Source organism: Limanda limanda, chromosome 21 (genome assembly GCF_963576545.1).
Source record: "Limanda limanda chromosome 21, fLimLim1.1, whole genome shotgun sequence".
NCBI classification, from domain to species: Eukaryota; Metazoa; Chordata; class Actinopteri; order Pleuronectiformes; family Pleuronectidae; genus Limanda; species Limanda limanda.
This window is the reverse complement of record NC_083656.1, coordinates 11,037,193-11,062,892: the sequence shown is the minus strand read 5'-3', so window position 1 is coordinate 11,062,892 and position 25,700 is coordinate 11,037,193. Positions and strand designations below refer to the sequence as shown.

At 46.0% G+C, this 25,700-nt stretch overlaps 2 protein-coding genes across 4 annotated transcripts; both read left to right on the top strand.

Moving 5' to 3' along the window:
- Window positions 1–3,518: 3,518 nt before the first annotated feature.
- Window positions 3,519–17,570, top strand: prr12a (proline rich 12a). 2 transcript variants are annotated; one of them, XM_061094652.1, is made up of 15 exons: window positions 3,519–4,181; window positions 6,042–6,199; window positions 6,612–6,773; window positions 7,035–11,632; window positions 11,909–12,136; window positions 12,263–12,953; window positions 13,186–13,712; window positions 13,853–13,969; window positions 14,119–14,252; window positions 14,641–15,149; window positions 15,250–15,369; window positions 15,858–15,955; window positions 16,358–16,489; window positions 17,006–17,101; window positions 17,314–17,570. In XM_061094652.1, exons 1-15 carry the CDS (start codon window positions 4,099–4,101, stop codon window positions 17,446–17,448), a joined length of 7,788 nt encoding a protein of 2,595 aa, XP_060950635.1. In that variant the 5' UTR covers window positions 3,519–4,098; the 3' UTR covers window positions 17,449–17,570. The 2 variants fall into 2 exon arrangements, with proteins under 2 accessions (XP_060950635.1, XP_060950634.1); XM_061094651.1 differs by having other exon boundaries at window positions 14,638–15,149.
- Window positions 17,571–19,489: 1,919 nt separating this feature from the next.
- irf3 (interferon regulatory factor 3) lies at window positions 19,490–25,542 on the top strand. 2 transcript variants are annotated; one of them, XM_061095173.1, is made up of 11 exons: window positions 19,490–19,699; window positions 20,757–20,941; window positions 21,063–21,234; window positions 22,127–22,206; window positions 22,318–22,378; window positions 22,471–22,539; window positions 22,656–22,901; window positions 23,086–23,176; window positions 23,917–24,206; window positions 24,294–24,412; window positions 24,853–25,542. In XM_061095173.1, exons 2-11 carry the CDS (start codon window positions 20,777–20,779, stop codon window positions 24,964–24,966), a joined length of 1,407 nt encoding a protein of 468 aa, XP_060951156.1. In that variant the 5' UTR covers window positions 19,490–19,699; window positions 20,757–20,776; the 3' UTR covers window positions 24,967–25,542. The 2 variants fall into 2 exon arrangements, with proteins under 2 accessions (XP_060951156.1, XP_060951155.1); XM_061095172.1 differs by having other exon boundaries at window positions 19,490–19,713.
- The last annotated feature ends 158 nt before the right edge of the window (window positions 25,543–25,700 follow it).

Genomic DNA, 25,700 nt, shown 5'->3' with positions numbered 1-25,700 from the left:
TGCTTTTTACTGAGGACAAATAAAATAATAGTGTGTTGTCAACTTACTTTTGATCAATATGCATTTCCTCATGCATTATGATCCCTCCGACAGGGTCTTTATACAGGCCTGGAAGGCATCAATCAGATCTTTACACTCTTCCACTCCCCTCTCTCTGACACTGAAACAAAACAATAAGATTTGTAAAAAGAAAAACCCTCTTATCCCTTTTTGGTAAAATACATGCAGACATTAGACGTTACATCACCTTTTCTACATAAATTACAACTCTAAATTTAGTCTGCATGTGCACCAGAGGGATTATTACAGTGTAGCCTGATCGCAGTGTATTCCGACTCAAATCTCCACAGCAGCTTTTATCTGCATTCTGTGAAGAACACGAGTTAGTAATCTGTGCAGCGGCTTCACCAGCTCTAATCGCCGCTGCACGTGGACACACACACCAAATATCTGTCACTTCCTGTGTGCACGTAACACGAACCAGCAGCCGGGAATGTGCCATTCCTCTCCAATAGGTCACATATGTAAAATACTATTTTTAAACCTCAGGTCTATTTATGCTCCTCAACACAGAGGAGCCCTGTCTGAACACTTCATCCCAGAGTGGATTTACTTAAAGTTGTGAGAAAATGTATTCTACATTAATTAAGAGGTAATGATCTCCTCCACAGGCGCGCTAACAAGATGAGCCCAGATAAGGAGTTAATATGAAAACATAGAGCTCAGTAAGTGATGAGAGAGAGCGGCCAAAGGGATGTAATGGAAAGTGACGATTACTCAACTGGAACCCAAACACAGTTAATGAATAGTCCTCGAGGGCGCGAACTTCTACACAGACACTCTGTACAAGCACTTACACTCACTTAAGACTTTCACAATGGCTAGTAATGAGATTTATCATTTATTTTATAATTATGAGTGTAATTTTACAAATAGCCCCTTCAGCGTCAGCAGTTGCACATAAGTCCCCTCAGAACTCACCATTTGTCAACGTCCTCCTTGATAACCTGACATGATGCTGGCGCGGCCTCGCTGCAGTCCAGCATGTCTGACAGAGGAGAGCTGGGGTTCTGTGGAGGTGTGTTGCTGCGAGAGCTGCAGTCAAGAATGGTCACTGACCGGCTACAGAGATGGAGAGATAAAGACAGGCCAGGGAGGGAGGGGGGAAGCACGACAGGGACGATGTCATATATGAGAGGCTCCAGAGAGGAAGAGGTCAAGGAAGCTGAGAAAGGAAAAAATATGATATGCAAGAGATTACTCAGGAAGGCACGTTTACTTTTAAATGCAACACGTTTTAAGAGAGTTCTTCCATTTTTTCCTCTTTATTCTAATATCCTGTCCTATTTATGTTCATCAAACTGAGTATTCTTAAATTCCTTCCTTTTGTTTTATTGTCCTTTTAATGAATATGCAGATGGAGGACCCTTTTGAGTCAATCATTATGCATCACAAAGGCCTCATGGTGCATCTAAAATGCTCACTACAGGGGAGCTGGCAGAGGTGCTTTTTCCTGAAAAGAGACTGGGGAGCCTGACTTTTTTTGCTTTATTCTGCTTTGTCGGCTTAAGAGGTTGAGCTCAGAGTTGTGGCATTTGTTTAAAAAATAACCCCCTTGAATTAGCATCGAGCACGCCGCTGGAAATGATGCAGCTAATATTCTGGAAACTATCCAGAATTCGGAGGCTTTTAAAGATTAAAGCAGACAGGGGTTAGCTTTAGTGTTGGTAATCCACAGAGGAACACACGTTTGTTTCATTTGCTCAACATATCCTGGTGAGATTGTTAAGTTGTAACTACACAGTCATGGGTTTTTTTCACTATAAATCAAAGCATGTATTTTGAATATCTTTCAGAATACAGCCTAGTTTCAAGATATTTAATATACGGGTGTATTGGGATTTTAACAGTTTATGAAGAACATTAAAGGCATATGAGCAAGATTTGTTCCCTCTAAACATTGTGGAACAAAATGTTTTCCTGTCTCAGAATTAGCAGCAACTCTGCAAAAATGGCGAAATCAGAACAATAACAACACGTACTGCATCCTGTTTCATAATGATGTTATATATTTAAGGGAAACTAGGGAAAATCCCCCATTGATGTTATGAGATATTTAGACATGAATCCTATTGAACAGTTATACACATTTATACATAGATCTTATGTATTTGTATGGGTCCTCAAATTCTAATGATAATAAAAAATATATAAATATTTATCAAAAGATTCATATTGATATAAAATTGTAGCCAACGTGATTTTGAAGTGTTACAGTTGCAGATTTCAAAAGCACCACTGGAGGGCAACATACACTATGGCGTGTAACACAATGATGGATTTCTGGCCTCTGGATTATGTCCAGTGTTATTACCTGTAAACAAAAGGAGTCACATTGACGGTGAGAAACGCCAAAATGTCTGTTTTGCGCTTGAATCCCTCACATTAATTTGATATAATTGCAAGTTAATGTAATGGTTATTCTACTAGTATCGAAAAATAATTAGATGTATGCATATAAAAATATGAAAAAGACACAAGAGCAAAGCATCTCACGATGATCCCTCCTTTTTTTATTAGAACCATAAACTCCTGACCGCCACCTGCAGGTGGACACACTCACTACATTTGTGGTCCAAATAATAAAATCAAAGGGGGAAATGGACCAAAATAGGTTTTGGTGTTTTTAAGCATTTGTGGTTCATATAAAATAAGAAAATGCAGAATTCATTGTAATGTAACCGGCCTTAATCAAACACTGCAGGTTATTTGATATTGCAATCATGTGATTGTTGGCAGGAAACTGTGTAAACCAGGCTGCACAATGTGGATGTGACTGCGGAAGGCATTTTATTATAAACCTGGAAAACCCGAGAACGCGCCTCAGCCAATCACAGCGTCCAGGACAAAACAGCGCACTATTTCTTCTTCTTCTTCTTCTCGTGTCAAATCCTCGACGCCACATTTTTTTTGCCAAACAATAACGATGAAAGTGTGGAAAAGCTCGCATGGCCGCCTGCAGAGCGACTGACTGAGTGACTGGGGGGAAGTGAGCCCGGTGAATGGAGGTCACCGCAGACACTGAATGAGTCCCGGCGGTGAGACGGAGGGGGGAGCGAGGGAGGACAGACAGGACAGCGGAGAGCCGCCTTCAAACATGGCGACTCCGGAGGAAAATGAGTAAAACATATTAAAACGCCGCGGCCTGCTTTTACTTCGCGCTCCAGCTCGTTTCAGTGGGGGGGGTTGTGTGTGTATCTCGTCGTTTTCGGCCTCGGTGCTGGGGGGGGGGGCTCGCTGTTACTCGGGAGGCCATTAGAGACGAGGCAGAGACACAGGGAGAACAGGGGGGGAAGAAAAGCAGCCCTGTTTTATTTTGATGCGTCGTTACTGACAGCTAGCATCTGCTGCTAGCTCCGCGGCTCCGGAGGTGGACGGGGGGTGGGAGCCATTTGTAAAGCACGGAGGGGGGAGAGAGAAGAGATTTGTTTTTGTGGAGGGGGAGAGGGAGATTGGGGATTTCTGGGCTTCGTCTCTACGGGGATCGGTCGCTTCCAACGTGGCCCGTCGATCGCGATCCTTTATGGTGTTAGCAGCGTAGCAGCAGAACTAGCCTAAAGAAAGGGGAGGAGAGACGGCGAAGAGAGAGAGGGAGAGAGAGAAAAAAAAAGGGACGCATTCAAATCAAATGTTTATCAGCGATTCGTCCATCACCGGCCAAATCCGCCGCATCTCCATCATGACCGCGACCGATTCTGGACTGAAGCTCCGTTCGGGGAAATGATAAACGCAGGAAAAGGAGAAAGACTGGCTCTTTTTGGAGGTGGTTGGATTATAACCCCGTAGACCCCCCTCTTTTTTTTCATCCAGCTTTCTCCTCCTCCTCCCCTCCATTTCTCTTTCAATATGCTGTTTTCCACTCCTGAGGACTTGCTTATGAAACCGGGGAAAATAGCCTGAAACCGAGAAGGGGAAACACAGGGATTTCTATCCCCCCCTTTCTCTCTCTTTCTCCAAGATCCGCTTGTCGCGACGATCTCGTTGCTTTTTTCGTCCTCATCGCACACGTTTTTTTTTTTTTTTTGTTCCAACACATAAATGGATAGAAATTACCCGGGAACAGGATTTGGTGATCTGGGCGCAGGAGCAGGATGGAGTTACGAGAGATCGGCAAAAGCAAGGTATGCATCGGATTCAGACAATGTGCATATGCATCAGTGGCGCTTTGCAGGGCACGGTGTGACCCGTGTAAACAAATTATGTTGATGATCCAGTGCCACGGCTCGTGTTAATGTGCAGTGCATTGTCATCCCCGAAACACTTGCATAGTAATAATATTATAAGCAGGAATGGGGCAGTGTGCGTGTCGTGGGGGTGGGCGGGGTGGAGAAAGGAGAAGGTTGGGGAGATGAATTGAGTGTGATTGACAGACGTGGGTTTTTTAGGTAGACCTGGCACAGGGTGGGAGAGGGGGAGGGGGTGCATGTCTGGAGCATCCATAGGAATTATTGTTCCCCGTGTGCAGGCCTGGATACAGACCCCCGATAGATATAAATTCACCGGGATTGATGGGATCTGCGAGGAGTGCAGACGCAGCAACCCCCACCAGCACCAGCACCTATCTATCTATCCACCTCACAACAGCCCCCCTGACAGACATCAACAAGAACTGATGCATATTAACCGGGAAGGTCCAATACCAGTAGCTACGCACTGCAAAGGGAAGCAGGGAACGCACATCTCCCAACAGGGGCGATGCCACACTCCCCTGATTTGAGATTTATCGTGCATTTTCTCCCAATCGTGATCCAGATAATTGCTAGTGGATTATGTTAATTTGCATATTGAAATATCCCCACAGTCCCTACGCATCAAACACACAATCTGGCTATTCGTCGAAAACGAAACGATGCTAATAACACGGCTAGGTTGCGTTCGCGAGATGATGGTGATAATGATGGGAATGGTCCGAGCTGTGGAGGATAGCTCTTGTCTGTTAGCCTTGTGTTAGCCTGCGAGCTAGCGCTCTGTTGCATGGAAGAGACGTGAGGCCTGTGCACGCCAGCATCATTGTCTCTTGTTTGGCTGCTCGTGTGTGATATGTAGACGCACGGCCAGCTGCCGGCTCGTACCTGGAAGCCACCACGACACAATATGAAATTATATTTGAGTAAACAAGCCTGGCTAATCGCTGGTGTTTGCATGCAACTTTAGCATGCATTTGCGTCGACCTGCTCCATCCAGCTGTTAGCCGTACCCACATAATGAGTGGTCGCAGACGAAACTGGTCTTTGGCCTTTTTCCCCCTAAACGATCTCGGCGAAATGCATATTTTCAACTTGCATCAGTCTGCACACAACACACTTATGGTTTATTTAAACGTAAAAAGGTTGGCCTTGCAGTTCGGGCCTAGTCTGCATTTCTCCCATTAGAGCTGTGCATCGCTGCTAGGCGGTGCTACCAGCCAGCAGCACAAATGCTAACATGTTCCCTTTGCCAGACATCCACGCATTTCATCTGTTTTTGTAACGCAAACTTCTGCAGCTGGATCATCTACAGCTTTGAAATAAGAAGCTTGTTTAGCTCACATCTTCAAATTTTGTTATGGTTTGGTCTCGAGGCGACATTATAATTGCAAATTAAGTGTCCCATTATTTTTGCATGACACTTTTATTGCTGATTTGACAGATTTGCATCCATTATAACACAATTTTGGTGTAATAACATGTAACAATTATATTATTCTTCCACTGATATTTTATTAATTATTATTTGTATTAGATTATCCTCCCTTAAACTTAAAATGTAAATGAGACTCATGAGTGATTTTGGTTTCCACATGTTAAGAAGTTGCATATGGGAACAAAATTAACATTCTTTTCAATTAAAGAACAATTAACTTGCATTTCCGATTTGTATTTATTTATTCATTTTACATGACCCAAGCCTAGGCAGTGTTTTCTCAAGGGTCACATTTTTGGGAATAGATTAGGTTTATGTAAATGTGCTTAAAAGTGAATGACAATCTCCTTCTTCCCCAGTCTGGTATATGGGAGTTCCAGATCATCCCACCCTGAGTCTGAGCTCCTCCACAGACAAGCCTACGCCACCCCACACCCTCTGCAGGGCTATGCCACCAATCACCACCCAGGGAGCTCTGGCCAAGGCGGGGCTTGGGGAGCAGCTGGACGTAGTTTGGGTGAGATAAATGTCATACCTTCCATGTCACCACCATAAGGGACCCCGACAATGACTTATTGTGTCTCTCCATGCAGGCCCTGGTAAATTGTCATTGAAAGATGATCACATTATACAGTAGCTCAGATGAATTGGAGCTGATGATGTTCACACCATTGATTTTCATAAAGTTTTGCTGATGTCTTAGGTTGGTTTTCAACAACAGAGGATGATGTACTCATAGTTACAGTAAGAACTACAGACTTATTGACTTAGATTATCTGTATGTGTGACAGCACATTCACCGAGTATATTTCTGGGATAAGATTAAGTCTTGTCAAAAATCAAATAATTTTTTTTCTTATTTATTTTTTAGATTTAATTTGTCAAAATTTACGTTCTTAATCATTTTTCACTATTCTGTCTTCCCAAAGGTCTTTCAGGGCTCTTTGACACTGGCCTGCACCATGCCAGCCCCTCTGCCCCAGATGCATCTGTCATGAATCTGATCTCGGCCCTGGAGTCCCGGGGTCCTCAACCTCCACCCTCTGCCTCCTCCCTTCTTTCCCAGTTCCGCACACCATCCTGGCAGACAGGTGGGGCTGAGTTAGATCTTCACTCTTGTGTTGACATTCAAACAGGCCACACAGTCAACATGACATTTAAAGAACCACCTCCCAATGTTTTGCTGCATTATAATCCACAGTTTTGCTATGTGTGCATTTCCATTTAGGATTCAGGCATTTATACTGTACTTGTTGATCATCATAGTCATGCCTAATTTATTATTTCTTAATTAAAATGATAGTATGATGGATATTGAGTAATTTTGAAACATGTCTTCCTTTTCCCAACAGCAATGCACACGCCTGCTCCTCCTGAGCTATTCATCTCTGGAGCCCTTCCTGGCTCTGGATCCTTCCCCTCCTCCTCTGCTCTCTCAGCCTATCAGCATCCAGCATCCTTCTCCAGCCGTTCTTTCCCCACTGGCTCCCTTTCCCTCCAAGACACGCCCACATTTAGTCCCACATCCAATGGCCTGCTCTCCCCACATGACCCCCTACTACACATAAAGGGTCCTTCCCAGTCTAGCCTGGGTTTTGATAGACTTCTGTCCTCACAGGGTGCTGCCGCAGCTGCCTACAGGGGCAGCCAGGATCCCACGGGAGCCGCATCAGCCCAGGCGTCGTCCGCCAGGCACCTGCAGTCCCACCAGTTCAACCTGCTTTCATCACAGCTACAGGACCAGTCCTCCCAGCTATATAATGCATCTGTCTTTTCTTCGGCCCAGCCCCAGGCTCAATCCCAGTCGCAGTCGAATTCGGCTCAGGAACGGGCCGTGCCCCGCCAGGACAGTGTTATCAAGCATTACCAGCGGCCCACTCCATCTCAGTCACAGCTCTCGTCCTCTGCTGCCCACTCCCTTCAGCACTATCTCAGCTGTGGAGGGGCGGGGTACCAGCAGATAGCCACCCACCACAGACATGCTGGCCTTTCTTGCAGCCCACTGGGCGACCAGAGCCCATCATCTGACCTCAAAGCCCCCGCTCGCACTGAACAATATCGGCCAATCATCCAGCCTCCCTACTCGTCATCCTCCTCTTCCTCGTCCTCGTCCTCAGCTGGAAAAGGTACGAAAAGCAGCTCCAGCAGTGGCTATTCTTCCGCCAGTTCAGCTTCATCCTCAAGAACTCCTCACACACCCCCCTCTGCTTCCTCTACGTCCTCTTCCTCCTCCTCTTCTTCTGCCACTTCTGGTGCTCATCCTTCCAACTCCATTCCCTCTTCTAGCTCCAGCGCAGCCCCTTCCAGGCAGCAGCCACCCCCTCAGCCAGCTCCTCCTCCCCCAGCCCCTCAGCAGCAGCCTCCTTCCTCCTCCTCCTCCTCAGCACCCAAATCCTGCCTCTCAGGCTACGGTTCTCCTGTACCGCCAGTGAAGACCCCCACCGCTGCTCATACTGGTCAGACCCCACCCCAACAACAAACACAGTCATATTCCCCTAATCAGCCCCCTACTTCCCACCTGTCTCAGGCCTATGGAGGCTTCAGTTCTCCTCAAGCCCAAGACCTGAGCTCAGGTACTGCTGGGAAGGGATATGGGAGTTTAGGTGGACGAAGCCAGTCTTACTCCACTGATATATATGGAGCCGACTCTGCTTATGGATCACTTCCATCTTCACTGGGTGGAGCTGGAAGCCCATCACTAGGCTACGGAGCCCCAGGTCACTCCCCTGCTCTTTTAAGATCAAGTGGCTCATCAGGTAGTGGAGCATCAGGGGGAGGAAGCAGCACTGGCACAGGGAGTGGGAACTCTGGCTCAGGAGGAGGAGCAGGAAACAGTATGACCAATGAGAGAGGTGGAGGAGGTAGTGGCGGAGGGTCCTATCATATTCAAGACTCTAGCCCCTCCCCATCAGGCAACTCTGGCATCGTCCGTCCAGGGTTGCACTCCCCAGTGCCCACCTGCCCCACACAATCTCCAGGAGGTGCAGGCTCTAATAAATACATTTCCTCAGTTCTCTCCCCCACCTACCTGGCCTCCCCACAAGGCTACCCGGACACCAGAGGCCCGAACTCCCAACCTCAGTCCTATCATTCCTCCTCTTCTAAAACAAAGGCAGACACTTCTATGCTCGGGGTGGGCTCACAGAGATCCCAAGAGGAAGTAGACGATGACGATGAGTTCTTGATACAGCACTTGCTGCAAGCCCAAGCAAGTCCCACTCCCCAGTCTGCTCATCACCATTCTCAACAGTCATCCCAACAGGCATCTCAACAAACTCAGTCTCAGCCCCAGCCAGTGCCCCCAACTACTGATTCAGGCAAAGGGCTAAGCTATGACATGGGTAAGACCTCTGAGGAGAGGTACCACCCCCAGAGTGTCATACGTACCCACAGTGCTACGTCCACGGCCGGAAATGCGGGATCTGGGGGGGCAATATCAGGGCTGGACAGCCAGTTGGAGATGTCACTGAAGAAACAACAGCAGCAACACCAACAACATCACCATCAACAACAACAGCAGCAGAGGAACGAGAGGTCTGTTGGAAGCAGCAGGAGCACTGGAGGGAGGGGAAGTGCTGAACAAGTGCACTCCCATCTCCATCACCATGACAACCTAGGCTCTGTAGTCCACTATGGGCGGGGTGACCCGTACTCCCAACACCCCCTTGCCCCCCAACACTCCTCACATAGTCAACATGTGACTTCTCACTCACAGATGCCGTCCCACCCCCAAATGGAGCTCCAAAAGAAGTCCCAGGAGCGAGCTGACATCCCGTATCCTCGGAAAACACCGGAAGTCCAGCAGCAGCATTCCCAGTCTCAAGCCGCAGCCTCCCTCATGGACTCTCCCACCGATCAGTCCCGTCAGCCGCCACACCTGCTCCAGTCGGTGCTGTCCCACACCACCCGCAACAAGCTGGAGCCTCATCAACAGCACCACAAAATGGACTCTCACCGGCAGCACCCGCAGCACCACAAAATGGACTCCCACCAATCACATCCGCAACACCCAAAAATGGACTCCCTCCCTCCACATCAGCAGCACCATAAAATGGACTCTCATGCCCAACAGCAGCACTCTATTAGCCAACAGCAAGCTGCAATGGAAAGCGCTGGTGGGAGACTTGGCGCAAGTAAACATCAAGCTCAGTCTCAGTCTCAAACCACCCAGCTCCAGCTCCAACTCCAGTCCCAGGCTTTGGAGGTGGCTGCGGCTCACTACAACCACGGGCCCCCTTCTCATCAGCACGAGCAGAGTCAGGTGAAACAGAGCACAGGTGTCTCTTCCTTGGACATGCTGGAGCGCTCCCTCTCTCAGACGTCCAGCGCAGACGCGGCTGAAGACCGACGCGGTGGACCCGGCAGCGGCGGGAGGAGCGGAGGGAGCAGCGAGCGACACAGGCAGCAGGAGCAGCACCCGTCCCACCACCACTCGCAGCAACACTCAGCCTCAGAACTCCACTCCTTCCTGTCCGAGCCTGACATGAACTTATCTGCCCCGTCTCACATGCACCACCTCTCACAGCACCACTCTCAGCATCAACAAACCCACCCGCATCACCCTCACTCCCAACCCCCACTCCCTCACCACATATCCGCACCCTCTGCCTCGGCCCACTCCCAGTCTCAGTCTGACCCACAGCAGCCGCACTCATCCCAGCTCACCCCTCAGCAGAGCCAGCTGGACCAGCAGCGCTCGGAGCAACACCCGTTTGACACAGTCAGCCCGGGGGAGAAAGCAGACCAGAACCAACAAAGTAACCGCTTTGTGCCCCTAACTTCTATCTGCTTCCCAGATTCTCTCCTCCAGGACGAGGACCGTTCCTTTTTTCCAGGAATGGAAGACATGTTTTGCACAGAGGACTACAAGTCAAGCTGTGCAGGGGGCGGAGGTCAAGGGCAGGGAGAGATGAATGACAGCCAACATGGTCAAGAGGGAATGGATTCCATGAAAGCTGGACAGAGTGCGGGTGGAGCAGGGGGCGGTGGTGGAGCGGGCTATGACATAATGGGTCACCATGGTGGAGATCAGGGTTATGACTCGTACTGTCATGGCATGGAAGAGCCCAGCAACAACACCATGACTCTGGATCTAGACTCCCTCAAAACCCATGAGCTCCCCTCCACTGTCAACACTGAGCAGCTTGGACTGATACAGTCCCAGGGCCCAGCTATGGGCATGGGCCCCAATAATGCGGGTCCCAACAATGTTGGAGCCAAAATGTCTGGTGGGCCTGGCGGAAGTAATGCAGGAAGTGGTTCTGGAGGCCTCCAGTCTCCCATTTTCTGCTCATCTCGTCCCAAGAAACTGCTCAAGTCCAGCTCTTTCCACCTGTTAAAGGAGCGCAGGGACCCCAACACACTGCCTAAGAAAAGTTACGCTCAAGAGTATGAGTTTGAAGATGATGAGGATAAAGCTGACCAGCCAGCTGACATCCGCTTAAACAGCCGGAGACTCCCGGACCTGTTACCAGACCTGGTGTCCAGTTGCAGAAAGGGAGGAGGAGGAGGCGGCTCTCTCAGCCCTTTAATGGGCGACATTGACTTCTATCACTCGTCTGGATACACATCTATGGGTTCACACTCTCTTATGCCTCAGGAAGGACCCAAGAAGAGAGGCCGGAAGCCCACTAGACCCAAGAGAGACGGTCCCCCTAGGCCAAGAGGCAGGCCTCGCATCCGCCCGATGCCTGAGCCGTTCACCCCGAGAGGGATGATGGGAGAGATGGGTGGTACAACAGTGGGAGGAGGATTCAGCGTGGAGGGACGAGGTAGAGGCAGGGGTCGTGGAAGCAGAGGTAGAGGAGGAAGGAGGGAAGACATGTACATGGAAATGAGTGGGAAGGAGCAGGACCAGATGCAGCACCAACACCTACAGCAGCAGCAGCAGCAGCAGCAGCTCCATCACCAGCCCCAACAGCAGCAACACGAACCTATTCCTCCTCTGAAGGTCAGTAGATTTCTGTCCAGAAAAGGTGTGCGGATTTTCAAATAAGTCAAGTCACAGATATAAGACGTGGTTCACATAGTTCTTTAACTAGTAAGAGTGAGAAATGTAAAGCAGATTTTGTGTTTTTTTTGTTGTATGTTGTGCATAGCTGCAATTGCTGTTTATTGCTTCATCACACTTCTTTCTCCTCACTCTGTTTTAACTGTTCTGTCATGTAAAAGCTAAAAATATGAAATGCATTACTTGAAATATTTCCATTTATCCTTTTTATTGTAGATTAAATTACCGATCGGAACCCTGTCCTCCTCCGATGCCTTGCTGAGGACAGACTCTTTGTCTGGCACGGATCCCGCTCTGTCTGACGGCTCTGTGGGCTCGGCTCCCTCACTTGGCCTGAGTCCTGGACCCCCCTGCAGCACAGAAAGCAACAGAAGTCAGGACAAGAACAAACAGAAAAGCCAGATGATGGGTGAAGGAGTGGATGATGAGGGGATGGAGGAAAGGGTAACAGCTACAGGATTGTATCCTAGCTTTGTTAAGTAGAGAATGCTCTAAGAATGCTCAAGATCAAATTGATTGGATTTATTTTAAGTTCATGGCTTGATAGTTGTGGTTTGTGTTTTTTCTCAGGGGGATGATAAGGACTCTGAGTCCAAGGCTGGCTTTGTTGCTTCATTCTTGGACTTCCTCAAGACGGGGAAGAGACCTCCAGGCTTGGACATCTCACCAGGAATGGAGCATGACAATGGTGAAACCTCACCATGTAAACCAGGGGGTCTGCGCCCACTGTCTCCTGCACCTCCTCCTCCACCACCGCCACCTCAATTTGGGGACGGTGAAGGGAACGGTGGTCTGGCTCTGGGCAACTGCCCCAGCCCCAAGCGCTTGGAAGATGAGCTAAAGCGGAACCTGGAGACCCTGCCCTCGTTCTCTTCTGATGAGGAAGACTCGGTGGGAAAGAACCAGGACCTCCAGAAGAGCATTTCCTCGGCCATTTCTGCTCTGTACGACACTCCTCAGCTCACCTCGAACATCCAGCCCCCCCTCTCTCCTCCCCAGCCTCAGGCTCAACCCAGCCAGGGCCCTCTCACTCCCACACTGCAGCCCCCCACGCTCAGCCCGCAGCCCACCATGCATACTCCCCACCACCAGCCCCACTCTGATGAGCCTGATGATCTCCAGCTAGAAGATGGAGACATGGAGGAGGAGAACAAGGAGGAGGAGATTGAGGAGGAAAGAAGCGTAAGAGGGGACGAAGACAATGATATGCCAGAGGAGATCGAACCACAGCTGGAAACGCTGGGTGCACCCAAGCTTGATGGTGAGTTGGATCTTTATTCTTTCCATAGCCCTTTTTCTATTACATCAATTATTTTTATAAAGCTCAGATTAGGAAAATTATTATAATTACTATAAGTTATGTTAGTAATAGTATATAAGTTGTATTTTAGTTAAATTCATTATATATTTATATAAAAAATAATTTAATCAATTTTTGTGACATGGTGGTAAATTGATCTGTAGAGTGACCTTTACTTCCTCTTTCCCTCCAGTGCCGCTGCCCGAGCTCCCTCCAGAGCCAGCGACTCCCGAACCTCCCTCTGTCCCCCCATCTCCCTCGTCATCCTCCTCTCCTTCTCACTCCCCCCTCCCTCCCCTCTCACTCCCCTCACCCCCGCCTCCAGCAGAAGAACAAGAGGAGCTCTCCCAGCCTCCGAGCCCCATCGCTCCTTCATCCCCATTCCCATCACCTCCCGCACTCACTCCTCTCCCTCAGCCTGCCACTCCTCCTCCTGCGACATCACCTTCGCCTCCTTCCCCTCCTCCTCCCACTTCCCCTCCTCCTCCTGCTTCCGAGCCTCCTACTCAGAAGGAGTCTCCTATGCCTTCTCCGGAGTCCCCCGCCTCTCCCGAAGAGCCCCCACCTCCCAAAACCACCTCGCTGCATCTTGCCCAGAAGCAAGAAGATGCTGCCATTGTTGGAGAGAGTGAGGAGGATGAGAGCGAAAGCGGAGGGGAGGGCATCTTCAGAGAAAGGGACGAGTTTGTGGTGCGAGTGGAAGACATCCGGACTCTCAAGGTATTTGTGTTTTTTGTGTGTATAATATTAAGGGAAAATCATCAGGGAAAATCCTGTTTTGCTCTTTTTAACAAATAAAATGTGTTGAGATGTTACAGTGACATGTTGTACTCAGTTGTGTGTCATGTGTTTCTTCACAGCTGGCTCTGCAGACAGGCCGTGAGCCTCCACCCATCTGGAGGGTGCAGAAAGCCCTGCTGCAGAAGTTCAGTCCAGAGATTAAAGATGGGCAGAGGCAGTTCTGCGCCACAAGCAACGTGAGTTCACTGCTACATCCTAGAATATGATTAAGGTTCTATAGTGTATATATGGTGAAATGTACATAGTGTGTGCATATAAATGGATGCCTACATACCAAATGTGTCACTTCATCATGTTAAATGTATGTAATTTGTTTTTCTGTCAGTATCTTGGCTACTTCGGAGATGCCAAGAGGAGATACCAGCGAATCTATGTCAAGTTTTTGGAGAATGTCAATAAGAAGGACTACGTCAGAGTCTGCTCTCGGAGACCTTGGCGCAGAGCCGCACCTGCTCTCAGGTACCAGTGTTTACAATATGGAAACCTCTATTTATATAAAATAAATTCTCGATAGATTAAGCTGGATTAAAATCACCTTGACTCTGAGGCTTGTAGCTGAGCACCTGATGCCAGGCTTAGGTTTGAAGGGGTGGTCCAAGAAGTTCCAAAAGATAATATGGAGCAATCATCATGTGAGCTAAGATGGGGCTGGGAGCCTATCTATGGAAATCCGCTTTTTTCTCACAAGCAATTTTGTTCTTAGCCAAGACCAAAGGATAAGTCGATTGATACAGATCTCACCTGTGGGAATGAACTGTTGTGACATAGTGAATTATTTTGCTATTATACCTGACTAAAATAAGATTCCTCCTGCCTTTCTGTAAATCAATTCCTACATGTGCAGCAGACGCCAGTCCCTCCCGAGAATGGCCTCCCCTCCCGCGTCCCAGGCGCCACCAAAAGTAGCGGAGAAAGAGGAGAGAGTGGCTCCACCAGTCCAACGCGAACAGAGAGAGAAAACGAGAACAGCGACCACAACAACGGCAAAAGAACAACGGGAGAAGAAGGAGGCTCCATCTGTCGTGCCTAAAGCCAAGGAGAGAGAGAGAGAGAAAGAGAGGGAGAAAGAAAAAGAGAAGGAGCATGAGAAGGAGCGTGAGAGAGAGAAGGAGAAGCGAGTGCAGCCGCAGCAGGACAAAGTAGAGAAACGGGCTGCAGCAGCAGAACGAGGTCGAGCGAAGGAGGAGAAGAAAGCGGTGGAGAGGAAAGAGAAGGAAAAGGCTGAGCGCCCGCTCAAGTCCAAGCCGGCCAAAGTGAAGGCCGAGCCACCGCCCAAAAAGAGGAAGAAGTGGCTGAAGGAAGTACCTTCATCATCAGACTCGGACTCATCAGATGAGGCAGCTAGTGAGAATGAAAGTGAGCTGCCATTTTGATTCTTTGTGCTTGCAGTTTGAGGTTAGAAGAGTTTATATCCCTTTTGAGGCCGTAATAATGAAGCTGCTTCTCTTCCACTCAGTGCCAGTGAAAGGCGGAGTGAACAACCGTGCCATGAGGGAGATGTTCAGGAGCTACGTGGAGATGCTGGTCAGCACGGCCCTGGACCCCGACATGATCCAAGCTCTGGAAGACACAGATGGTGAGAAATCAGCTTAGTTTCGCTTCAAACTGGCTTTTATAAATCTAGTGAAATGTAGATTGTGAAGTTCAGGCTTTAATTGTGTAGGAACATATCTAATCTAACCAGACCTCCCTTTTTAATGCCATATTTTTCACAGCTTAAATGTCGGCAACCAAACAATGGCATTGACGCATTTTAAAATTCTGCAATAAATATCACAGCACCTGCCAGGTTTTAGATGAAGCCATCCAGCTGAACAACCTGCTCTTATGACAGCTGGGGATTTGTAAGCAAGTTGTGTAGCGCCCATATTCAAATGAATCTTTTAATGGGTTTTTAAGAAATCCAAATAAACAGGAAGTGACAGGTTTGACGGAAAGCTCCCGGAATCCTGAAAAATTTGCACCCAGAAAGAGCCTCTTTGATTCGGCCCTGTCGTATTATAATGATTGGCAGCAGCATGAATGATTGCTAATGAAACTTCCTCTGTGTTGATTGGCCACCAGACGAGCTGTACCTCCCACCGATGAGGAAGATTGACAGCATCCTCATCGAACAGAAAAGGAGGCTGCTGAGGAGAGTCAGCATGAACTCTCAGCACCAGGTGATCTGTCCTGAATCTCTCTCTCTCTCTGTCGCTCTCTCTTTCTTTCTCTCATGGCTGAATATTCTCTGCATATTTATTTAACAATACTGTGCTCCTTTCATTTAAATTGGCATATTTTCTGTTCTGTAAAATATGCTGATATTTGTGTCATTTCTCAAGTAAAAACGTCAAACATTTTGGTAGAATTGGGTGCCTTTTTCATTGTAAATATACCGTGGTCTCTACTAACTAGACTATACTAAAGCTATAGCAAGTGATAATAACAGATCATCAATAAATGTATTGCTAGTTAAAATAATCACTGCACTCAAGCTGAAATACAAAATGAAGGACGTTTTGTTTCCAAGTCATCTCTTCTCCCTGTGACTGAGTGTTATTCTGTGTCCCCTCCCTCAACAGGAAGTCGTGCATGCTTACCCCCAGATCATTGTAGACCCCCTGGACTCAGGTGTGGTGAGGGTGCGGCTGAGCGGGGACGGATACAACCGCAAGACCCTCAACAGAGTCAAGAAGACCCTGCCTAAACCACAGGTATGCTTCTGTGTGGGTGCTTACTCAGTGATGAGTCATCTGGACCTTTTGTATGTATTTAACAGCATCTTTATTCAAATTGATGGTCCCTTTATTCACATTTGACTTGTTGAGCTCTCAAACATTAACGGGCTCATCTTAGGACATTTTTAGCCTATGGCCAAGTGATTGTTCCTGGATTCTGGGTGAGATAATTGAAGCACTTGAGGATCGTGATGTTGGCTTCCTGAGGAGCAGAAAAAATAGACACTGAAACCCCGGCCTCAACAAAAATAACCACTGCTGTTAAAAGCAATAACAGTGGATTGTGTGTGACAGATGGATCGCTGATGAGTGAGAGAATAAAACAGTTTGAGCTTCCCCTCAAGCACCTGCTGCAAGTTTCTGAACCGGCTCCGCTTTTCCTCTTTCTCACACAGACTTGCACAGTTAATATCGACGCTTAGCTCTAAGATTGTTTTTTTTTATTGATGCTGGTATAATCTGACAATTCTAAATCTGACTTCTTTCTTTTAGGACCTTAAACTGTCATCCGAGTCGTATCGGATCTACAGTCTCTACCACTCCCTTCATCACTATAAATACCACACCTTCTTACAGTGCAAGAAAGAGGTAAGAAAGCGTGTCCCCAGGATCAGTATATACTTTAGTCACGCTTGAAAAGTTTAGTTTTTTTGTCGCTTGAGGTTGTAGATACTCATCAAATACAGTCCACAAACCTCATTAGACACAGAACCAGCTCATATATGTTTTCTTTTTCTGCAAGAGACCCTAGTTTGAGTCTGAGCATCACAATTGTCTGTGTTTCCGTCCCACTTTTCCAGACCAACACCATTGAGCAGGCAGCTGAGGACCCAGGCCAAGAGGAAGTGGTGCAGCAGTGCATGGCCAACCAGAGCTGGCTGGACACCCTCTTCGGCTCCTTCATCGAGCTGCTCACGCTCAGCACCAAAGCCTGAGCCAACTGCAGCGAGACGCAGAGAATTCGTTAAAGCGAACGGATTAAAAAAAAAATTGAGAAGAAAATCCAAACACGGACAGAGATGGATCCTACTGTACAGCCCCCCCACCCTCTTCAAATCTCTAATATCTGAGGATGAATTTTTAAGGCCCTTGACGAACAAAAGCGGGTCTGTTCATGTGACCTCAGACACTGGCCTCTTTTCTTTTTCTTGTTGTTGATAAATGACTTTAAGAAATATCTTACTTTGTGAGAAGGGGGACCCCGCCAGACACGGGGCCGCTGGTGGGTCAAGAGGGAATTGACGGTTGTTGAAATGGGAGCGACGCGAGGTGGACAAAGGACTAAACGTGGATGAGCCGCAATTGCCAAGTCAACGGAGGAGCCACTGACATCTTGTTAACTGTGTGTCATAAAGACAATAGTTCAAAGAGAAACTATTACCGCTTAGTTTTTACATAAATTATTTTTTTGAAAAGACTAACATTCACTGTTGGCTTTTGAAAAGAGTGGAAGAGGGTGAGAATGCTTTTTAACCTGCGTGTCGAGCGTGCCGTGAGCAAACGTGAACATGGACTCGTCTGAGGATAGAAACATGAAATGTGTTAACCAACACCCTCCCTCTCATCTCGTGTTATGCCACGGGCAGCACCAGACCGCTGTGTGATAATATATAAACACATTTTTATTATTTATATGAGGAGGTTTTTAACTTAAACTCTCACAAGCGCTGGGTCTGCTGCCCGGACATTTTAAATAACTTTTCTTTTTTTATTTTCCACAGGTTCAGTGTACAATCGGCAACCCACATATCCAAGTCGTCTTCCCCTCTATACAAAAAGAACAGACGTAGAGACAGAAATATTGTATAAAATACAGTGGGTGTAAAATAACAAAAACAAAGGAAGAAAAGAAAAAAAAAAGAAGGGAATGGGAAATTCTATTTGAAACGTAACATTGTCGTTCTTCAGTTCAATCATCAGTCATGCAGGTGCAAAGAAAAAGAAGTAAACTATCCATTTCCCATGTGGGAAGAAGGAGTATAAATAAGTAATATTTAAAGAGGAAATAGTCATTTCATTTTTATCATTTTGATGTTTGTGCATACTATGACTTATTTTGAAAACAATCTAATTTTCCATAAAAAAGGAAAAAAAAGGCGTGTAAATATTGTACAGTTCTTGATGAAATTCTTTGTCCTTCTGTACATTAACTCTCCTGTATTTGAGAAACAAATAAAATCTGCAAAGAACAAATGCTGCTTGATTCCCCGACTCTTCTATACTACTTATTCAAAAGGTTGTTTTTAAGAGGCTTCCACACGTTTCTCACGTAGTGAAACATGATTGACAGCTGAGATTGACTCACGATTGGTCGAGCAGGTAATCGTTGGGACATCGACAACCGGCTCAATCCCTTGATTGCTACTGGGCAGACTCTGGCTCCACATGACATAATCTGTACAAGATGGCAGCATTCATTCTGGGGACATTTTGGCTCCATTTCTGGATAGTGGGAGGAAGTGGAGACACATCATCCATCTTTATGAACAGTTTGTGGTCCAGTCTAATGCATGGAAATGTTTTTTACATTGTTGTTGGTGTAGGAGAAAGGTTTCATTGTGCTAACCACAAATCTCAGACAAGCACCCATTAGTATGATTTATGAAATCACAGATTTGGTTCAATACACAACTCAACACAAGTAAAATGTGGAAATTTAAGCAAAGTAACACTGACCATGAATTTAAATCAATTTTAAACAAGACAAATTGTTATTTTTCTTTAAAAACAAAACAAATTAACCAATATGAGAGACTATTGGGGCCATAATGACGTTTTTTTTTTAATGAGATTTCGAAAATGTCATACGATGAGAAATAGGTCTTGATTAAATGAGAAAAGTCATAACATTATGAAAATAAAAATTATTATTATCAATTGTAAATGCCTGATGTCCTCACAAGTATAGCGATATAAACGCGTGTGTTTGGCCCCACCTAGCGGTCTCTGCTGACGTCACAACTGGAAAACGAAACTGAAAGAGTCGGAGTTTCCCGTGAAGCGGCGGATGCGTGTGTGTGTGTTTTTCTTTCAGCAGCTTCCAGCAGCTCAAGAGTGTTTCACATCTACTTCGACTCCATCACAAACCTCCAGCCGCTGTCCTGCATCACAAGTCCGGCTCCTGACCCCAGAGAAACCCGGGTACCTGAACTCAACACTGCACACCGAACCAGGCAGTAACCTCAGGTGAGAAACTACAGGTGAGGACAGCTACTGTACTTTACTGTTTGTGAATGTGTCCTTTTCAACAAGGAACAAATAGTCCTACAATCAACAGTGAAGACCAAACATTATAAAAGTCTGATGCAGCACTAATGTGGATATTGGCCTCTTTAGAATGAGTATTTCTACCTTATATGCCTTTTTTACTTTACTTTACTAGTACTTTTTTCAGACCGTATTAACTCATATCAGAGTTTTTAGTTTTGAATCTCAGGCCTCATATTGTCCTGCTTCCTCTTTCCTGATATTCAGAGATTCAGAAATCCCAGCTGTACCAAGAGTTCTGCAGAAATTCGACTATTCTATCTTTGATCATTTAATGATAACTACTGCGTAAAGTTATCTTTCCTTCTAATAATAACGATGATATTTGCTTGTAATGGTAACTCATTTATATTATTTCTATCGTACGGTTATTTAATCTCCGCCACTGTGAAATTATTGTTGCTACTGCTGTTTCCCTGCTCCCAGTCATTTTTAATGTTGTATAGTAATGTCAGTTCAAAAGAAACAAAAATATAAATAATATTTAAAAATTCACATTTGCATAAATCCTAAATAAGTTTTAATTGTCATTCTCAAATGTAATCATTATTTAAAATCTAAATCAACAGTTTATTCAAATTTTCAATCTTTAAGTAGCAATTACTATTATTTAGACACCTTTAATGATACTAATGTGATACCAATGATAATTCTTTTCTGTATGAATTGAGTTGAAAAATTAGTAAATAGCCCCCTCTGCAGGTGAAACGTGTCTTTCTAGATGGATAAGAAAATTATAATGAGTATAAACACAAAAACTATAGATATGTAAATAAGATTATTAAACTATTAAACTATTTTTGTTATTATTATTATTCAGTCTTTAAAAAGCCTCTATTGTTTTCAACTTAAAAGACTAGAATGTTGATTTTGATGAACACTTGAGTTTCAATAGATAATATCACCTGAATATCATAAAACCAAACCAAAATCCGTGGCTACAATTCAATGGATTAAATTCTCTCTGTTTTCTCAGTTCGACTTGCTCCTTCAGAAATGTCCCAACAGAAGCCGCTGCTCATCCCGTGGCTGCAGACGCAGATCGACAGCGGCAGCTATCCTGGTGTCCAGTGGACGAACCCGGAACAGACAGAGTTCTCCGTCCCCTGGAAACACAAGCTGAGACAGGACTCCTCCGACAGTGACGTGCTCATCTTTAAGGTAACGCTAGGACAGGAATCACACAAGAGATTGATGCACCACGTTTTAAAGTTGTCCATCATGTAGTCAACCTCTCTTTGTTCATATAGTTCAACTCCTTCTACCTCTCACTTCCCTTTAGGCCTGGGCTGAGGTGAGCGGTAATGGCAAGGCTAACGGAGACGCCTCAGTCTGGAAGAGGAACTTCCGCAGCGCCCTGCGATCAAAAGGCTTTAAAATGGTCGGCGACAGCAAGAATGAAACCGCCAACCCTCACAAAGTGTTTCACTGGCCCAACGAGTCAGCGGCAGGAGGTGAGGACCCACCAGGGCGTCCGTAGACAATCACCATTTGGTCTTTTATTGTAGTGGATAACAGGCAAGTTGAAGAGGTCTTTATCCTGTGATGCACTGTACAAAAAATGACCTACTAACAGAATAACTGAATCAAACGTTTACATGACAATGTACCGATCCGATACCATATCTTTAGTTTCAACCAGTTTTATTTCCCCAGAAATCATTTCTCATTTGCTGCTCCATACCAGCGTTTTCACTGTACTGCCACTGTCAAGTTCTGTTTATGGAGCAATGAAGAAGAAGAGATCTCCGGTAGACTAACATCAGCAATTTGTTAAAGGTGTGAGTCCAGTTTGGGTTACTGTAAAGAAAAAATGTCCGCCTCCGTAGAGAGGACCTGCTCCCGATGTAAATATAAAGTATTTAAATATAAAGAGCCCATTCTAGAGTCAAGAAAACAACAACTCCTACAATTTAGATGAAAAACTCTCGTGTAAACATCACTTGGGTTATTTTTATATTCAATTTCTGCCAATAGATCCCTGTCACCAACATATTACACACCGATCCTTTAAAGGAAGTTATTGTTGTTTATTCCTATTTAGTTTTGTTCTTTTTCTGTAACGACCGCCAAACCAAAATTGTATTGCATGTATTTGTATTTGTACCACTTGCATACAGGGCTGGTAGCATCCAGCTGCTAAAATGCATAATATAAGTTGTTGTTTTTTTTGTTAAACACTGTGGTATCGGTTCAGTATTCGTAAGAGAGAAATGGTATCAGAACAACTCTGTTCTCTTGTGTTGTCCACACTCTGTTCACATCAGTGGGATCATAACACCAAAGCTGTCTTTTAGAGGAGAATAAAAAGATAGTAAGTGTATTTCTTTGCTTTCACCCTCAAAGCTTCTTCCAAGTCTTCGCCTGGAGCCCTCGTCAAAGAGGACTCTGCTCTGCTTGAGGAGTGCGGCTTCCCTACACAGGAGGTAAGTGCCTCTGTTCGGGGGGGTTGACTTGGGATCTATGCAGATGCCTCGTAAATGATGTGCAATGATGCAACTACATCAGAACTCATTCAGATGCGTGTGTGTGATTAGAGCCAGGACATCTCGTGCTTTGAAGACTGCCTCTACCTTGCGGAGGACACTGTGTTTACAGGTAAAGGAGTACTATTTTGTAATTTGCATGATTTGTGTATTTTATATGTGCAATCTCTGTTTAGATGTTTCTGAATGAATCAATGTTTCCAGGAGAGACCACCATCAACCAGGATATTCTGCAGGAATGTCTGAAGGGACTGAGCCTTGGTCCTGAGACAGGTACACTCCTCATTTCCTCCTCGCTTCTGCAGTACGCGCAGGAAACCGAAGAGTAACACAAGGTACTTTCCCTCGAAAACCTTTTTTTTTTATTATGCTCTCCAACTTTTCTACAGAGGGAATCACAGGCTTTGAGCCTGTTCCCGAGCAACAGCAGCTGCAGGATCAGGTGGTGATTGGTGGATACGCGTTGCCTGGGCAACAGCAGTATCCAGTAACGTTTGAGGGTGCGGGCAGTGAAACTGGGTTGCCTGAGCAACCGGCACATCCAGCGGGGGGAGCTGTAGGAGGGGCCTGTGATGGGCAGCTGGCAGAGCAGTTCCTACACACCATGAACCAGACCAACAACGGAGATCATTTCAGTGAGTTGACAGACGGCGCTGTGCAAATGAAACGTGGGGTTCGCACAATCACTCAAACATCTCCTCCTATAATAGTATTGGACATGAATATCCATTAGAATGACATTCATAAACTACATGGCCTGGTGTGGTGGCCATTTCTTTAACCGGCTCTCATGCACATCTCCTCTTCCTGTAACCTCAGAGACTAGCTTCAGGGTGTCGGTGTTCTACAGAGGACTGAAGGTGATGGAGCACGAGGTCCAGAATGAAGCTGGGATCAGCTTAGTCTACAGGTAACATCAGAGTAATGATTTCCTCAAACATATCAGACAGATGCTCCATATCAACACTTAAACCTTAAATTGATTCAGAGAAACGTTAATACATTTTGGGAATTCTCCTTTCTGTATGGTAGCTAGCTTAGCACAAAGACTGGAAACAGGGGGAAACAGCTAGCCTGCCTCTGCTCAAAGGCAAACGAATTCCCCTTCCAGCACCTGGGATGCCTAGAAGCTAACCTGTTATATTGTACATACAGATGGACGATGTATCTCCACCTCCTCCCACTATCCAGAAATGTAGCCAAATAACCTGTATCCGTACATGGCTGCCATCTTGTGTATCTGGAGCCAATCGGGAGAGGCAGCCACATTATCAAAATCCCACCAATACACCCATTTGACCAAGCATCTACTGTATGAGAACATTTTATTTGACATGTTTTTAGTTTGGTGCTTGTCCCAGGAGTGGTTTGGTTTACGACCTATTCCGCAGCCAGCCACTAGGTGGCAATCAAGATGCTTTGGATTCACTTTTGTCAGTCTAAGCGGTTTCCTTCTCCTGTTTACAATATTAATGCTGCTATAAGCTAATAACTTGTTCTGGCTGTAGATTCATATTTACCTCACAGACATGATGCCAATAAAGCAAATAAGCGTATTCCCTCAAAATGTCGAATTATTGATTCACTGATTATATGATCTGCTGTTCAAATACTCAATAACCATATGAATACATGTTGTCATCACATCAGCCCTCAATTCGTGGGACCAGTTTTGGACAACGAATCCGGCCTGACCAGGGTCTTCCTGCCGAGTCCCGGAGCCATGTCGGATCAAACTCAAGCCAAACTGACCCAACGCATCCTGGACAAGCTGGGCGGCGGCCTGGATGTGGGCGTGTCCGGCCATGTGGTCTACGGCCAGCGACGGGGGGAAATCAAAGCGTTTTGGAGCTTCTCCAGGTTTGATCGCAACCAACCGCCTCAGGAGATCTCTAAACTGCAGCCGCAGCCGCTCTACATGTTCAAGGACTTTCTGCGAGGTGGGTGAAAGGACACATGATGCAGCTTCGTAGCACACCCACGAATAAATGTCGGCTTGACACAGTGGGCTGGTCTGATCCCTCTAGGAATTATGGAGTTCATCAATGGGAGAGACTCCCCCCCCTGCTCCCTGTTCTTCTGCCTCGGGGAGAAGTGGCCTGACCCAGACAACAGGCCTTGGGAGAAGAAACTCATCACAGTGGAGGTTAGGAAACCTTTGAATTATTCACACACTCTCACAGACCTTAAAGCAGAATCTCGGTGTGGTAGATTTCCTTTTTTCTTTTGCTTCACGTACCTCCATCAAATTTCATGAGTGATCAAACCCCCCAAATAGTCCACTCAAGGGAGCTGTAGTTAACAGCAACCTCTCAAAAGGCAATTATGTCTCGGTATTGATTAATAGCACAGAGAGAACAAAAGCCTGAATACCAGCGGTGACAGCTGATCCCTCAGGTGGTACAGTGTTTTCTGCTATGCATGCAGAGAAATGAAAAAAAAAGTTAAAGAAACCAGCCCGACACGTCTCATTGCCCGAGCTCACGCCGACTCCTTACGTCACGCTTCACATTCGGGCACCTCCTTTGTCATTCTTGTCATCTGATTTCTGCCCCCCCCCCTCCTCTTCGCCCGCCCCTTTCTCAGGTGGTGCTGACTTCTATAGAGCTGCTGAAGAAAATCGCCGTCGATGGTGGCGCCTCCTCCCTGCAGTCTGTGGAGCTGCAGTTGTCCCTGGAAGAGATGATGGAGCTGTGCTGACGTACTTCGTGATGCTTGAAGAATGGGATTGTTCGCCCCTTGTTCTCATGTCATCCTGCACTCTGAAACCAACGTCTCAGAAAGCCAGGGGATCGGATCAGGTGCTCACAATAATGGTGTTTACGGTCAATACACAGACGATTTCAAGCAAATATATTGAAGGGGAATATATTTGTAGCTAATTTAATCTTATATACATTTTGATTCTGTCATATATAATATAATGAGACGATGATCAGGATGGATTTCACAGGGGTCTCTGTTTATCTTCGATATTATTGAGTCCAGCTTTTTTCTTCTTAACAATAACATTTCCAACTTGTTGAAAGAGAATAGGCCAAAGAAAGGAGATCTGTCAATCAACTGCAGACGTTAACAGTAACTCATGCTGCTCCGGCAAATCATGTGTTTGTGCTGAGATAAGTGCAATCCTGCTTAATTTTGTGCTGTTGGGCCCAACTGCAAATTTTTTCTCTCTCAAGTGATTTGATTTCATTGAAATGTGAAATGATCATTTGGTAATTTGTTTACATTGTTCATGCAAATGTTACAGAATAAAAGCAGTTAAAAATGAAATGAATCCTCATATATTTACTGAAATAAACCACAAACGCACAGAAAGAAAGGTTTCAGTCGCAGTTATCGACAACACAGATGTGATCAGAACATCTGGAATCAGACTCAGGACTTATTTATGTGTCTCAGCTCATCTGACTGAAGCAACACTATAAAGA

Excerpts from the sequence above, each read along its gene's own strand:
- prr12a (XM_061094651.1), top strand. The coding sequence starts at position 4,099 with ATGGATAGAAATTACCCGGGAACAGGATTTGGTGATCTGGGCGCAGGA. Across the intron at positions 6,200-6,611 it reads AGCAGCTGGACGTAGTTTGG|GTCTTTCAGGGCTCTTTGAC; the intron begins GTGAGATAAATG and ends GTCTTCCCAAAG. Across the intron at positions 15,150-15,249 it reads GGCAGCTAGTGAGAATGAAA|TGCCAGTGAAAGGCGGAGTG; the intron begins GTGAGCTGCCAT and ends TCTTCCACTCAG.
- irf3 (XM_061095173.1), top strand. The coding sequence starts at position 20,777 with ATGTCCCAACAGAAGCCGCTGCTCATCCCGTGGCTGCAGACGCAGATC. Across the intron at positions 21,235-22,126 it reads CAACGAGTCAGCGGCAGGAG|CTTCTTCCAAGTCTTCGCCT; the intron begins GTGAGGACCCAC and ends TCACCCTCAAAG. Across the intron at positions 24,207-24,293 it reads GTTCAAGGACTTTCTGCGAG|GAATTATGGAGTTCATCAAT; the intron begins GTGGGTGAAAGG and ends TGATCCCTCTAG.